A 13,946-nucleotide genomic window follows, 5' to 3' on the forward strand; every position below is an offset into this window, starting at 1 on the left:
TTTATCCCAACTCTCTGCCTTCTGTCAGACAGCCAATTCTCAATCCAAGCCAGTAGCTCACCTTGAACACCATGGGCCCTCAGAACCAATAAGGGTCACTAGACTCGAAACATTACTTCTGCTTTCTCTCCACAGATGCTGCCAGATCTACTAGTTTTCCCAGCAATTTCTGTTTTTGAATCAGATTTCCAGCTATATACTCCATTATACTTCAATGAAAACATCTCTCATTCTTCTAAACTCCACATTTAGAAGAGGGTCCAGTCTCCACAATATCCCCTCATCCTGCCATCCCAAATATCAGTCTGGGGAACCTTTTGTGCACTCCCTCTATGGCAAAAGTCTTCTTCCTTAGGCAAGGAGACCAAAATACACTTAATACGCTGTTGGTGTGGTCACTGCAAGGCTCTACAGTTACAGTCAGATTGTCTTCCATTTAAGACTAAAATACTATTTGCATACTAATTGCATGATGCACCTACACATAGTGTCATACAGTCCTACAGCATGGAGGCAGGCCCTTTGGCCCAAACTGGTCCTTGCTGACCAAAATGGCCATGTACGCTCAACCTATTTCCCTACACTTGGCTCATATCCTTCTAAACCTTTCCTATCTATGTATTTATCCAAATGCCTTTTAAATGTTGTTAATGTCCCGTCTCAACCAATTCCACTGGGAGCTCATTCCAAATGCGTACCACCCTCTGTGTAAAAAAGTTGCCCATGAGGTTCTATGTATTCTTTCCCCTCTTACTTTAAATTGATGCCCTCTAGTTCTCGATTCCCCATCCCTGGGAAAAATGTGTGCCTTCACTCTATCCATGCGTCTCATGATCTTATACACTTCTATAAGATCCCCCTTCAACCTCCTACGTTCTAAAAAGAAAGAAGTCCTAGTTTGCCCAACCCCTCTCTATAACACAGTTCCTGGCAACATCCTTGAAAATCTCCTCTGCACTCTTTCCAGTTTAATAACATCCTTACTAGAACAAGGTGACCAAAACTGAACACCATACTCCAAGTGCAGCTTCACCAATGTGCTGTACAACTGCAATGTAACTTCTCAACTTCTATACTCAATGCCCTGACTGATGAAGGCTATGCATCAAATGTCTTCTTCACTACCCTGACTACTTATGACTCCACCTTCAGGGAACCATGCACCTGAACTCCAAGGTCCCTGTGTTCCACTACACTCCTTGAGGCCCTACTATTCACCATGAAAATCCTACCTTGATTTGACTTTCCAAAATGCAATACCTCACCTTATCCATATTAAACTCCATTTGCTATTTCTCAGCCCACTTCCCCAGCTGATCAAGATCCTACTGCAATTCCTGTGGTCTTTACTGAATTATGAATAAGAACACCCAGGTGTCTTTGGATGTCAATATTCTCCAATCTGTCACTATTTAAGAAATATTCAGTTTTGATGTAGTACGAATTGGTAACGTACGGCACTATGTCCCATTAATATGGACCCTGTCCGTTCCACTACCTAAAATGGCAGTACCATGCATTTTTAAAATGAGTAGAAAAAATATTAACCAGAGCACATAGTGATTAAATAATCCTGGTTCTGATTAGTGTCAATCCTTTTTCTTTAAAAGATTCTATACTTTAACTTATATCTAAAGATAAATTCATTATATCTCGGGACTATATTATGACAACAGTTTGAAAATATCTTATCTAAATTTCAGTTCAGACTGACAGGGCTCCACTCCAGCATCAATCAGTTGAGTTTCATCTCAGATCAGTCAGCTGAACCCCACCCCAGGTCAACTAATGTATCTTCCCCATTTTTAAATAAAATTCAGTGAAAAGGACGAGTTGACCAATTGCAAACACTGTTGAACTGACTCGCACTGCAGCAGTTTGTGTCAGGAGCAACAATTGTCCTCTGTGCAAAACGTTGACCCCAACACACTGCAGGAGTGTACAACAGGTCAAAACTATCTACAAAAAGCCACAGAATTGTACACACAATGATTCCCATTGCTGTGATATTTAAGGGGTCAATTAGTTCAGTTGCTGGATGATTTGCAGTGCAGTGCGATATCAACATCTTTTTCACCTCTCAACTCATCGTAATCCCACCACCAGTCACTTCTCTCTAATGCGAGCAGCCTATGATCCTCTAGGACTGTGGCAACTTTGTCGTTACTGCTATAATACCTCCTTATTCCCTACATTAATCACCTTACAAAACAAAACCACGGAAGCTGAAAATCAGAAACAGCTAGAAAAACTCAGATCAGTCAGCATCTGTGGAGAGAAAGTAGAGTTAACGTTTCGGATCCATTGAAGAAGGGTCACTGGATCCAAAACGTTAACTCTGCTTTCTCTCCACTGATGTTGCCTGACCTGCTGAGTTTTTCCAGCAATTTTCACACCTTTCGATCCTGTATATTTCTGAGAGTATATAGAGAAAGTGGAATGAAACAACCAACCAAAATGTAGAGAGCCGCTAATTTAACAACTTATACTGTCCAAGTCTGATCAACATAAAACAAATTCACTGAGTACACAGACTCTAACTCCTTCCTCAGGCTAACTCGCCTGTCCCTCTTGGCCCCAACTTCTTTCACAGCCCTGACAACAACCTCAGCAAATATCTCTTATGATTACTTCCATGGTTCACTTATAATATGGTCTAATTTTCTGCACCCCACTGACCCTGTTAAAACACACTTTCACTACATTTATATAACATATTTAATTTGGTTAAAAGAAACTCACAAACACTTCACAGAAGTATCATGAAACAAAAACAGACACCAGGTTACAAGCGACAATATTAGGTCAGATGACCAAACTTTTGGTTGAAGAATGAAAGTTTTGAAGGAGGAGGGAGTCAGCTAGAGAATGTTAGGGAGGGAAGTCCAGAGTTTTGCCTGGGCAACTGAAATACAGCCACCGATGACTGAACAATTAAAACCAGGGATGCTCCAGAAGCCATATTTGGAATGAGGAAATCTCAGAGGGTTTTGGACCAGAGAATGTGACAAAGGCAGGGACAGACAAGACCAAGAAGGGATTTGAAAGCAAAGATGAGTCTTATAAAACTGTGTTGAAAGGCATCTACACCTCCCTGGAGCAAAACATGAAAAAAGAGATCTTAAAAGTCAGATACAATGATAATGAGTTTTCACCTTCTTCTTCAGCTGTAACTGTTGTTTCATCCTCTCGAACATCACTTTCATCTATCTGGTCACCTTCAAGATCGCCAAAATCAACATTCTCGGCAGCAGACCCTTCTTTTATTTTATCTTGTTATTTTGAAAATAAAAGCAAGGAAATCTTTAATATATTGTAACTATCAATAAAGGATATCATCAACTAAATCTTACTTGCACACACTATTTTCATGCGGTTAGAGACATACATACAACTTTTGTTCAAATCAGGACGTCCAGTCATCACAAACATCCTATACGCATTCTTCAATGTTCACTGCAGTCATAGCAGTGCTACATCAAGAGACATTTGTCCTGTTTTGATAAGGATTTTGTCCATTGTGAAACCTCCTGACCTAGAATAGTTTGAGGGAATGGTATCATCACACTGGCACTAGATATCATTGCAGATTGGAATGATTTCCTATATTGCGATTTGAGTCTTAATAGCTTATAATGATAGCACAAGTGTGCTTGTAACTTCTGAAAGACTTGCTTCCTAAACTACTTCAATTTTATTCCTTTTTGGGTAACATTGGGTCATTCTTCCCTGTCCTAAATTTGCTCCTGCTCTCTCCATTTCGACTGCCCAATTATCCATAGATGTAGGATTTGACTTGGTTTCCAGTCCCAAACCTTCTCCTCCTGCTCTGACCTTTCATTAATCCTTTGTCCCCCTCAGGGCTTCAAGTATTCATATTTTATTCAGTCTGACACAATGCAGACATTCCATTCTCATTAATAAAATGCATCCTTGTCTATACTGTAAAAGTGAATACACCTCCCACCCCTCAGAGATTATTGAACAATAGATGTAATTTTTATTGAGAAAAAGACGATAGATAACAGATTGTGAATTATTTAAATAATTCTCAGCCATCATTGTGATATCCAGCTACTTCTCCTCCACCGATTCTCACATCTCGCACTCTCCCTTCAGATTCTCAAAGCTACCTCTTCCCACAATTATTCTTTACAGCAAAGATGGCAGCATTTGAGGTCAGTGCTGCCAAGTTTCTGTATAATTTTGAGTTTCAGTATTCATGCTAGCAAACATGTTGTCAGAAGCAGCCCCAGGTTAAGTAAAAACAGAAAACACTAGAAATGGTCAGCAAGTCAGATAGCAACTGTGGAGAGAGCAGATACTCATCTACTTCATATGTCTATCTCACACTATTCCCTTTCATTACATTTCACTTTTGAGACAGCATATATTGCCTCTTGCTCTGGTCATTCCTTTATAAACTATTTCTCTCCATCAGTCTGCCATAGCAACTCCTCACTCTCATATAAAACTCATGGTCTTTGTCACTCTCTCCAAAACCTTTTCTCCAGTGCCTCTCTAGTTCTCTTTTTCACTCTGAATACCACTCTCGCCATCTGTGCGAGTATGCAATATTTTTGTTTCCTTTTCAATCATATATCCAATTTCTTTTTTTGAAACATACTATTGAATCTGCTTCCAACAGCCTTTCATATTGGACATTCCAAATCATAGCAACTCACTGTGTTACGTCACACTCTGCATTTCCCCCACTGGTACTTTTGCAAACTGTGCCATTGAAGGTGGATAGAGTTAGTATATTTGCCCTGTCAGTGAATCTGTAGGTCTGTAAACAAATGGTCTAAAAACATATTTGAAGTATTTCAATGAAACTTGCATATACATACACTTCAAGGAAGAAATAATTATTTATACTCGCGTACATGTGGAGTACAACTCAAGGAAGGACTACTTATTTATTGGCGAAGATGTGATTCTGGATCAATATCCTGGAATCTTTTAAAAGGATCACTAACATTAAGAGGTAAGTCAAATTGACTTTTTCTTGGATTGTTGTGAACTATTTTGTTTAGAATATGTTGATTACATTACAATGCTGGAAACTGAGAGAAACAAACTCCAACAGAGAATTTAACATTGCCCCTTAACATTTAATGGCATCACCATTGCTGAATCTTGCACTATCAACATCCTGAGGGTCACCATTGACCAGAAGCTGAACTGGACCAGCTACATAAATATTGTGGCTATGCAAGCAGGTGAGAAGCTCAGAATTCTGCAATGAACAACTCAGTTCCTGACTTCTATCCACGAGGCAAAATCAGGAGTGTGATGGAATATTCCCCATTTGTCTGGATGAGTGCGGCTCTAACAACACCCAAGAAGCTTGACACCATCCATGACAAAGCACCCCGCTTAATTAGTGCCACATCCACAAACATTCACTCCCTCCACAATCAATGCTCAGTAGCAGTAGTGTGTACCATCTACAGGATGCACTGCTAGAATTCATCAAGAGCACTAGAAGGACAAGAGCAGGGGATAGATGGAAACACCATCACCTGCAAATTCCCCTCCAGGCCACTCAGCACGCTAACTTGGAAATACATTGCCATTCTCCCATTTTCACTAAGTCAAAACCCTGGAAACCTCTCCCTCACAACATTATGGATGTACCTAACCCACATTAATTGCCACAGTTCCAAAAGCAGATCAACACCACCTCAACAGCAATTAGGAATTGGCAATAAGTGCCAACCTAGCCAGTGAAGCCTATGTCTCACGAACGAATAAACTGAAAAATAAAACAGCCTACCACATTAAAAGCCTTCATAAAATCAAATATTTTTATTGAATCTTCCAGTAACTTCTATGCTTTAAAATGCAAAGAAGCACCTAATCTCTGAAACATTCTGTACAATTTCCTTGCACGTTTTCCAAGGCCTGGACATCAATCTTAAAGTGTGCTGGACAAAATTGGTCAAATATTCTACCAGCAGCCTAACCATGTGGACATAAGAGAGAGGAGCTGGATGTAGGCTACAGAGCCTTCAAGCCTGCTCCAGCAGTCAACAGGATGATATTCAAGAGGGAGCTAGACATGGTCCTTCCAGCTAAAGGATTCAAGGGGTATGGAAAGAAGGTGGGAGTGGGATACTGAAATTGCGTGATCAGCCACAATCATATTGAATGGTGGTGCAGGCTCGAAAAGCCTATTCCTGCACCTATTTTCTATGTTTCCATGGCTGATTATCTTTGCAACTTTTACCATCCCGTCCCCATATCTCTTGATGGCCTCAGGACTCTAAAGTTACCAATTGCCATCTTAAATTAGATCTTCTGGTGCAGTACATAGATTATTGCCTCTGAGCCAAAAACTCAGGGTTTGTGTGGGACTTAGTGGTCAAGAAAGATGTATTCATAATGCAATCTAATAGGTTGAGAATCACCTTGTAAATCCTCCCAATGCATGCCAATGGCAGGTAGTAAGAGTGGAAGAGATTCCTGGTCAGCCACTTGGTAGAAAGAAATTGAAGCCTCTACCATCACTAACCATAGCTCCAGACAAGAACATGCATGTAAAAGTGAATATTGCCACAGCAACTGGATTCATTGAGTAAACTAGTAGCACTAAATCTACTGAACAACAGAGGGTCAGCTGCACAGGGAACAGAATAACAAAGAGTCACAATCTGCTGAATGAAGACCATTCTCCTTGTCAGTTCCAAAAAGCTATCCTCAGACAGTGACTCCTCATTCAAGCTCTTCAGCCAAAGTGCTCACTCGTAAATAAACATACCGTTAAATATACAGATATGCTTATTCATCCTTTCTCTCTCACTCAGCCTTATCCCATCAGTCTCACTTTTTCACTTGCTCTCATTGAACCCTCTCTCTCTCTCACACAAGTATACACACACTCATCCTCCCCTTCTCCCCCACTCACAATACCTCTCCCTCCACCCTCACTCATGATACCTCTCTCCTTCTCCCTCACTCAAGATCTTTCTCTCCTTCAATCACAAGATCCCCCCCATCTCCCTCTTGTTAACTTATCACACACTCTCTCTCTCTCTCTCTCACACACACAGACATTCACCATCTCTTCTCAATGTCTCCCACACACACTCTCCCTTTCTCTCACATTCTAAATTTGTGTCTCTGCCTTGGTCACGCCCTCTTCCTCACCCCTTCTCTTTAGCTCCCTCTCCCCTTTCAATCCCTCTCACATGTACACTGTCACCCCCTCTCTTTCCCTCACACTCGCCCACCCTCTCACTCCCTCTTTCCTGCATACTCGCCCTCCCTATCCAACCCTCTCAACCCTTCTCTTTCCCTCACACTCATGATCCCTCTCTAACCCTCTCACCCCCACTCTGAGATATACTGTCACCCCCCTCTCAACCTCTCACCCAGACACACCCCCTCAACCTCTCCCACATGCACACCTTCAAACCATCTCACACGTACACCCTACCACCGCTACATGGACACTCTCAGCCCCTCTCTTTCCGTCCCTCCCTCACCCTCACCCCATCACTTTAGCTCCCCCTCCCTGACCCCCTCTCTTTAACTCGCTCTCCCTCACATCCACTCCCTCTCCGTCACACCCTCTCCCTCTCACTTTAGGTCCGCCTACCTTACCATTACTTTAGCCCCCTCATCCTCACATCACCCCCCTCACTTTAGCTCCCTCACCCCCTCTTTAGCTCATTCTCCCTCACACCTTACATTAGCTCCCTCTCCCTCACCCTTCACTTTAGCTCCCTCACACCTTACATTAGCTCCCTCTCCCTCACCCTTCACTTTAGCTCCCACTCCCTGACCTCTCTCCCTCACCCTTCACTTTAGCACCAACTCCCTCACCTCTCTCCCTCACCCCCTCACTTTAGCTCCCACTCCCTCACCTCACACCCTGTCCCCCTCACTTTAGCTCCCACTCCCTCACCTCACACCCTGTCCCCCTCACTTTAGCCTCCTACTCCCTCACCTCACACCCTGTCCCCCTCACTTTAGCCTCCTACTCCCTCACCTCACACCCTGTCCCCCTCACTTTAGCCTCCTACTCCCTCACCTCACACCCTGTCCCCCTCACTTTAGCCTCCTACTCCCTCACCTCACACCCTGTCCCCCTCACTTTAGCCTCCTACTCCCTCACCTCACACCCTGTCCCCCTCACTTTAGCCTCCTACTCCCTCACCTCACACCCTGTCCCCCTCACTTTAGCCTCCTACTCCCTCACCTCACACCCTGTCCCCCTCACTTTAGCCTCCTACTCCCTCACCTCACACCCTGTCCCCCTCACTTTAGCCTCCTACTCCCTCACCTCACACCCTGTCCCCCTCACTTTAGCCTCCTACTCCCTCACCTCACACCCTGTCCCCCTCACTTTAGCCTCCTACTCCCTCACCTCACACCCTGTCCCCCTCACTTTAGCCTCCTACTCCCTCACCTCACACCCTGTCCCCCTCACTTTAGCCTCCTACTCCCTCACCTCACACCCTGTCCCCCTCACTTTAGCCTCCTACTCCCTCACCTCACACCCTGTCCCCCTCACTTTAGCCTCCTACTCCCTCACCTCACACCCTGTCCCCCTCACTTTAGCCTCCTACTCCCTCACCTCACACCCTGTCCCCCTCACTTTAGCCTCCTACTCCCTCACCTCACACCCTGTCCCCCTCACTTTAGCCTCCTACTCCCTCACCTCACACCCTGTCCCCCTCACTTTAGCCTCCTACTCCCTCACCTCACACCCTGTCCCCCTCACTTTAGCCTCCTACTCCCTCACCTCACACCCTGTCCCCCTCACTTTAGCCTCCTACTCCCTCACCTCACACCCTGTCCCCCTCACTTTAGCCTCCTACTCCCTCACCTCACACCCTGTCCCCCTCACTTTAGCCTCCTACTCCCTCACCTCACACCCTGTCCCCCTCACTTTAGCCTCCTACTCCCTCACCTCACACCCTGTCCCCCTCACTTTAGCCTCCTACTCCCTCACCTCACACCCTGTCCCCCTCACTTTAGCCTCCTACTCCCTCACCTCACACCCTGTCCCCCTCACTTTAGCCTCCTACTCCCTCACCTCACACCCTGTCCCCCTCACTTTAGCCTCCTACTCCCTCACCTCACACCCTGTCCCCCTCACTTTAGCCTCCTACTCCCTCACCTCACACCCTGTCCCCCTCACTTTAGCCTCCTACTCCCTCACCTCACACCCTGTCCCCCTCACTTTAGCCTCCTACTCCCTCACCTCACACCCTGTCCCCCTCACTTTAGCCTCCTACTCCCTCACCTCACACCCTGTCCCCCTCACTTTAGCCTCCTACTCCCTCACCTCACACCCTGTCCCCCTCACTTTAGCCTCCTACTCCCTCACCTCACACCCTGTCCCCCTCACTTTAGCCTCCTACTCCCTCACCTCACACCCTGTCCCCCTCACTTTAGCCTCCTACTCCCTCACCTCACACCCTGTCCCCCTCACTTTAGCCTCCTACTCCCTCACCTCACACCCTGTCCCCCTCACTTTAGCCTCCTACTCCCTCACCTCACACCCTGTCCCCCTCACTTTAGCCTCCTACTCCCTCACCTCACACCCTGTCCCCCTCACTTTAGCCTCCTACTCCCTCACCTCACACCCTGTCCCCCTCACTTTAGCCTCCTACTCCCTCACCTCACACCCTGTCCCCCTCACTTTAGCCTCCTACTCCCTCACCTCACACCCTGTCCCCCTCACTTTAGCCTCCTACTCCCTCACCTCACACCCTGTCCCCCTCACTTTAGCCTCCTACTCCCTCACCTCACACCCTGTCCCCCTCACTTTAGCCTCCTACTCCCTCACCTCACACCCTGTCCCCCTCACTTTAGCCTCCTACTCCCTCACCTCACACCCTGTCCCCCTCACTTTAGCCTCCTACTCCCTCACCTCACACCCTGTCCCCCTCACTTTAGCCTCCTACTCCCTCACCTCACACCCTGTCCCCCTCACTTTAGCCTCCTACTCCCTCACCTCACACCCTGTCCCCCTCACTTTAGCCTCCTACTCCCTCACCTCACACCCTGTCCCCCTCACTTTAGCCTCCTTCTCCCTCACCTCACACCCTGTCCCCCTCACTTTAGCCTCCTACTCCCTCACCTCACACCCTGTCCCCCTCACTTTAGCCTCCTACTCCCTCACCTCACACCCTGTCCCCCTCACTTTAGCCTCCTACTCCCTCACCTCACACCCTGTCCCCCTCACTTTAGCCTCCTACTCCCTCACCTCACACCCTGTCCCCCTCACTTTAGCCTCCTACTCCCTCACCTCACACCCTGTCCCCCTCACTTTAGCCTCCTACTCCCTCACCTCACACCCTGTCCCCCTCACTTTAGCCTCCTACTCCCTCACCTCACACCCTGTCCCCCTCACTTTAGCCTCCTACTCCCTCACCTCACACCCTGTCCCCCTCACTTTAGCCTCCTACTCCCTCACCTCACACCCTGTCCCCCTCACTTTAGCCTCCTACTCCCTCACCTCACACCCTGTCCCCCTCACTTTAGCCTCCTACTCCCTCACCTCACACCCTGTCCCCCTCACTTTAGCCTCCTACTCCCTCACCTCACACCCTGTCCCCCTCACTTTAGCCTCCTACTCCCTCACCTCACACCCTGTCCCCCTCACTTTAGCCTCCTACTCCCTCACCTCACACCCTGTCCCCCTCACTTTAGCCTCCTACTCCCTCACCTCACACCCTGTCCCCCTCACTTTAGCCTCCTCTCCCTCACACCCTGTCCCCCTCACTTTAGGTCCCCCTACCTAATCATCACTTTCGCTCCCTCTCACTCGCTCCCACCCCCTCACTTTCACTCCCTCTCTCCTAATCCCAACTACCCTCTCTCCCACTCCCTCTCGCCTCGATTCGGACCCTTCCGCCTGGTCCCTCCCTGCCTCTGCTGTACCCCCGATTCACCTTCATCGCTCCACCCCCCGTACCCGTTCCTTCACTCCCACCTGCAACCCCCATTCGCGTCCTCCTTACTCCGAGTATTCTCCCTTCCTTCTGCTTTCTCCCCCCAAATTCTCTCCCTTGGTCCACCTCTTCTCCATCCTCCATCCTCCCTCAATTCCTCTGCTGGTTCCCGACTCCTCAGTGCCTCGGTCCTCCTCGGTCTCCACCCCCTTTAGTCCCCATCCGTTCTCCGTCTCCGTCTCCGTCTCCGTCCCCCTCACCCTCACCCTCACCAACACACGCGCGCGCGCGCACACACACACAAACTCACCGTCTCCTTTCTCCATGTTTAACCCGTTGCCGTGGTAACGACCTCATCCGGGAACGTCGGAATGCCGGCGCGAGCTCGGGCAGAGTGACGGGACGTGCGCGCGGCCCAGGCCACGGTTACCAGTCCCGGGCGCGCGGCCTCACGGGCACGCCCCCTCACTCTCGGTAGGGCTTTGGCCCAGTTCCCTGCTGCTCAGTTTCTTAACATGAATATGTTTATGTTGACTTTGTTTTGCCATTCTCTGCATGTCTTCCATTGTCAGGATCTATGTTTATTTGCATATTTTGTTTTTTTTTTGCATTTCTGTTGTCCCAAACTATACTCATCCATTAGCTGTCATTTTAGAAGTTTTTTTTCTTCCCTATGGCTATAATGTGATGCAGAATCAGTTAAAAAAATTTTCCTAAACACTTTCAATGATCTATTGTCATTTTCCTCATTAATACATTTGCTGTGTTTACTGTGAACAGTCTCTGGTCTCAACAAATTGAAATTAGCTTTGCTGAAATCTAAAATCTGAGCAGTGTGTTTATTTTGCCCTTGCAAACATTATCTTGACCTGATTATTTTATGATTGTTGTTAAATAAATGCTCACCTACTTGGCTTTTAGCCAAATTTGTCTTATTACTGAATCTAACATGGTATTCTCCCTTGTTCAACTGAGAACATATTGTTGCACTTGCATCGGTAGGGGCAAGAGTTGGCCATATGGGAGAGTGGAGACGGTGACATGGAGTCTGGGTGGGAGTACAAGTTACATAATTCGTATAATACAAAACCAGATTACTGTCTCTTGGGATCCTCCATTCAGGAATGTTAGACCTATGACAAAAAAAATCAAACTCAGAATTTGACTGCTGGCTACTTTGAGTGCTGGTAACACTGGTTACTTTCACATCCTCTATGCAGTAGTAAAAGTATTTGCAGCCTGATAGCGTTCTGAGTCACAGCAGATGTTCCAATGTCGTGAGTTTTTGATGGGTGTGGATTTGTCTGTCCATCCAGATTCAAATTACTGACAGGGAAGTTGTAACAGCTTTTTCCCTTTCTGTCTGGCCTTATTCGGTGACATTTTGAAGATTAAGGTAAGGCTTGCAACTACCAAATGCATGCTTTAAGATCAGAGCTGAGAGAGCAGGTCTGTTCTTTATTAGAAGTAATATCTTAAAGAGGCAACTAGAAGTATTACATGAATCCCTTCAAAGGGGGACTGCTTCATTCAGTGTACAAAGATGAATTACTGCAGTCCGTTTGCATCTTGTGTTTGAATCCACCCAGCCAGGAGTATAAATGGAGCAGCAGATGGTTGTGGGAAAGAGTGCTTTCTTTCTACCATACTCTTGTGAAGAAATGCTAACGGGGATTCCAGAATATTCATTTTGAGGGTATGCTCCCTTGTCCCAGACTTGCCCACCAGTGGGAAAATGTTTCCTAACAACACTGTCAATCCCTTTTAACATCTTCTAAGTTCCAGATAACACACAACAATAACAACTGGCAATTATGCAGTCCCTTTAGAGGTTTAAGGCATGGGGTTGTTGAAACTATCAATGGTAGAGCTTTTAAAAGGGTCATGCCTGACTTCTGAACAAAAGATGTACCAGACTAAAACATCAACTCTGTTTCTGTCTCTACAGATGCTGTTAGAGCTGCTGAGTTTCTCCAGCATTCTCTGTATTTGTTTCAGATTTCCAGCATCCACAGCATTTTGCTTTTACTTAAAATATAACTTGACTTCCCTTTTCCAAATGTTTCTACTGGGTTTGCAGGTGGCACAGGGTGGCTGCTTCATCGATAAAAGGTATCTGAGTTAAAACTCAAAAATCACTTATAACAACTGCTGAAGGAAAGAGAAATCAGTTTTCTTTGGGTCTAAAGTGACTTGTTGTAGAGAACAGAGAGTCAGCTCCAGAGTTGGAGGAGATCTGATCACATCTCTGTCACGTTTCCAGCCTCAAGCAGTTTACTTACTTGAAAATCGATCATGTAATTGTTGATAAGAAAAAGGCCTTTGTCATTGATAGCTGGTCATGAGCCCATAAGCCAATCAACTTGTTGCCAACTAAAATTCCATCTGTTAACAACCCCTCAGCTCTAGCTTATCTGCAAATATTGCTGTAACCCACAGCTATTGAAACAAGTTCATAATGAGTAATAAATTACTAGTTGTCAAACCATGCAACAATCCTTGGAAAGCATTTTTTTTAAAAAAAAGTTATTTATCTTTGCAGCCCACAATTTTAAAAAGAACAAATTTTTGTTTAGAAAAACATGGTCTTTACAAAGCTTGGAATGTTTAAGTGGTTAAAATTGAACAAGAGCAAAGATTCTGGAAGCTTGTCAGCTAAAGCGAGGCCAAGAATTAAAGAAAAATGAGAATTTTTAAATTAAGGCTTTTTTTGAACTGGAAGCTAATGTAGACTGAGGCCAAGATTTGTTAAAGTTAAAATACCAGTGGCAGAACTTTGGATAAACTTAAGGTTATGCAGATTGGAAGATGAGAGCGTGATCAGTAGTGCTACAGGCAACAAAGGCCTGACATCTTAACTAGGTTAATCATCACCGAAGTAAAGGCTTTTGCACCAAGACCTAATTTCCCAAGAATTTTTCTCCAAACTGTATCAGTCTGGGCCTGACTTTGCTCCCTAGACAGCTGGCCAGTCATTTCTCTGGCTAATTGGCTTTGTATTAAATCACGGGTGTTCATGCTTCCAAAAAAAAGAAA

The 13,946-nt window shown here is 45.8% G+C and overlaps 1 protein-coding gene across 8 annotated transcripts in view; it reads right to left on the reverse strand.

The window, feature by feature from the left end:
- LOC125457321 (cilia- and flagella-associated protein 44) overlaps positions 1-11,296 on the reverse strand; it is a 199,082-nt gene extending 187,786 nt beyond the window's left edge. For 3 of the 8 annotated variants that reach the window (XM_059650452.1, XM_059650453.1, XM_048541414.2), the window contains exons 1-2: positions 6,414-7,421; positions 3,156-3,272 (exon numbers count right to left, since the gene is read on the reverse strand). In XM_059650452.1, coding sequence (XP_059506435.1) covers positions 3,156-3,272; positions 6,414-6,510 — 214 coding nt within the window. In that variant the 5' untranslated portion in view covers positions 6,511-7,421. Of the gene's footprint in view, positions 1-3,155; positions 3,273-6,413; positions 7,422-10,979; positions 11,165-11,220 lie in introns of those variants that run through there. The other 5 variants (XM_059650450.1, XM_059650449.1, XM_059650448.1 and 2 more) reach the window with 5 other exon arrangements.
- Positions 11,297-13,946: the final 2,650 nt, after the last annotated feature.

This window comes from Stegostoma tigrinum, chromosome 12 (assembly GCF_030684315.1).
Source record: "Stegostoma tigrinum isolate sSteTig4 chromosome 12, sSteTig4.hap1, whole genome shotgun sequence".
Lineage (NCBI taxonomy): Eukaryota > Metazoa > Chordata > Chondrichthyes > Orectolobiformes > Stegostomatidae > Stegostoma > Stegostoma tigrinum.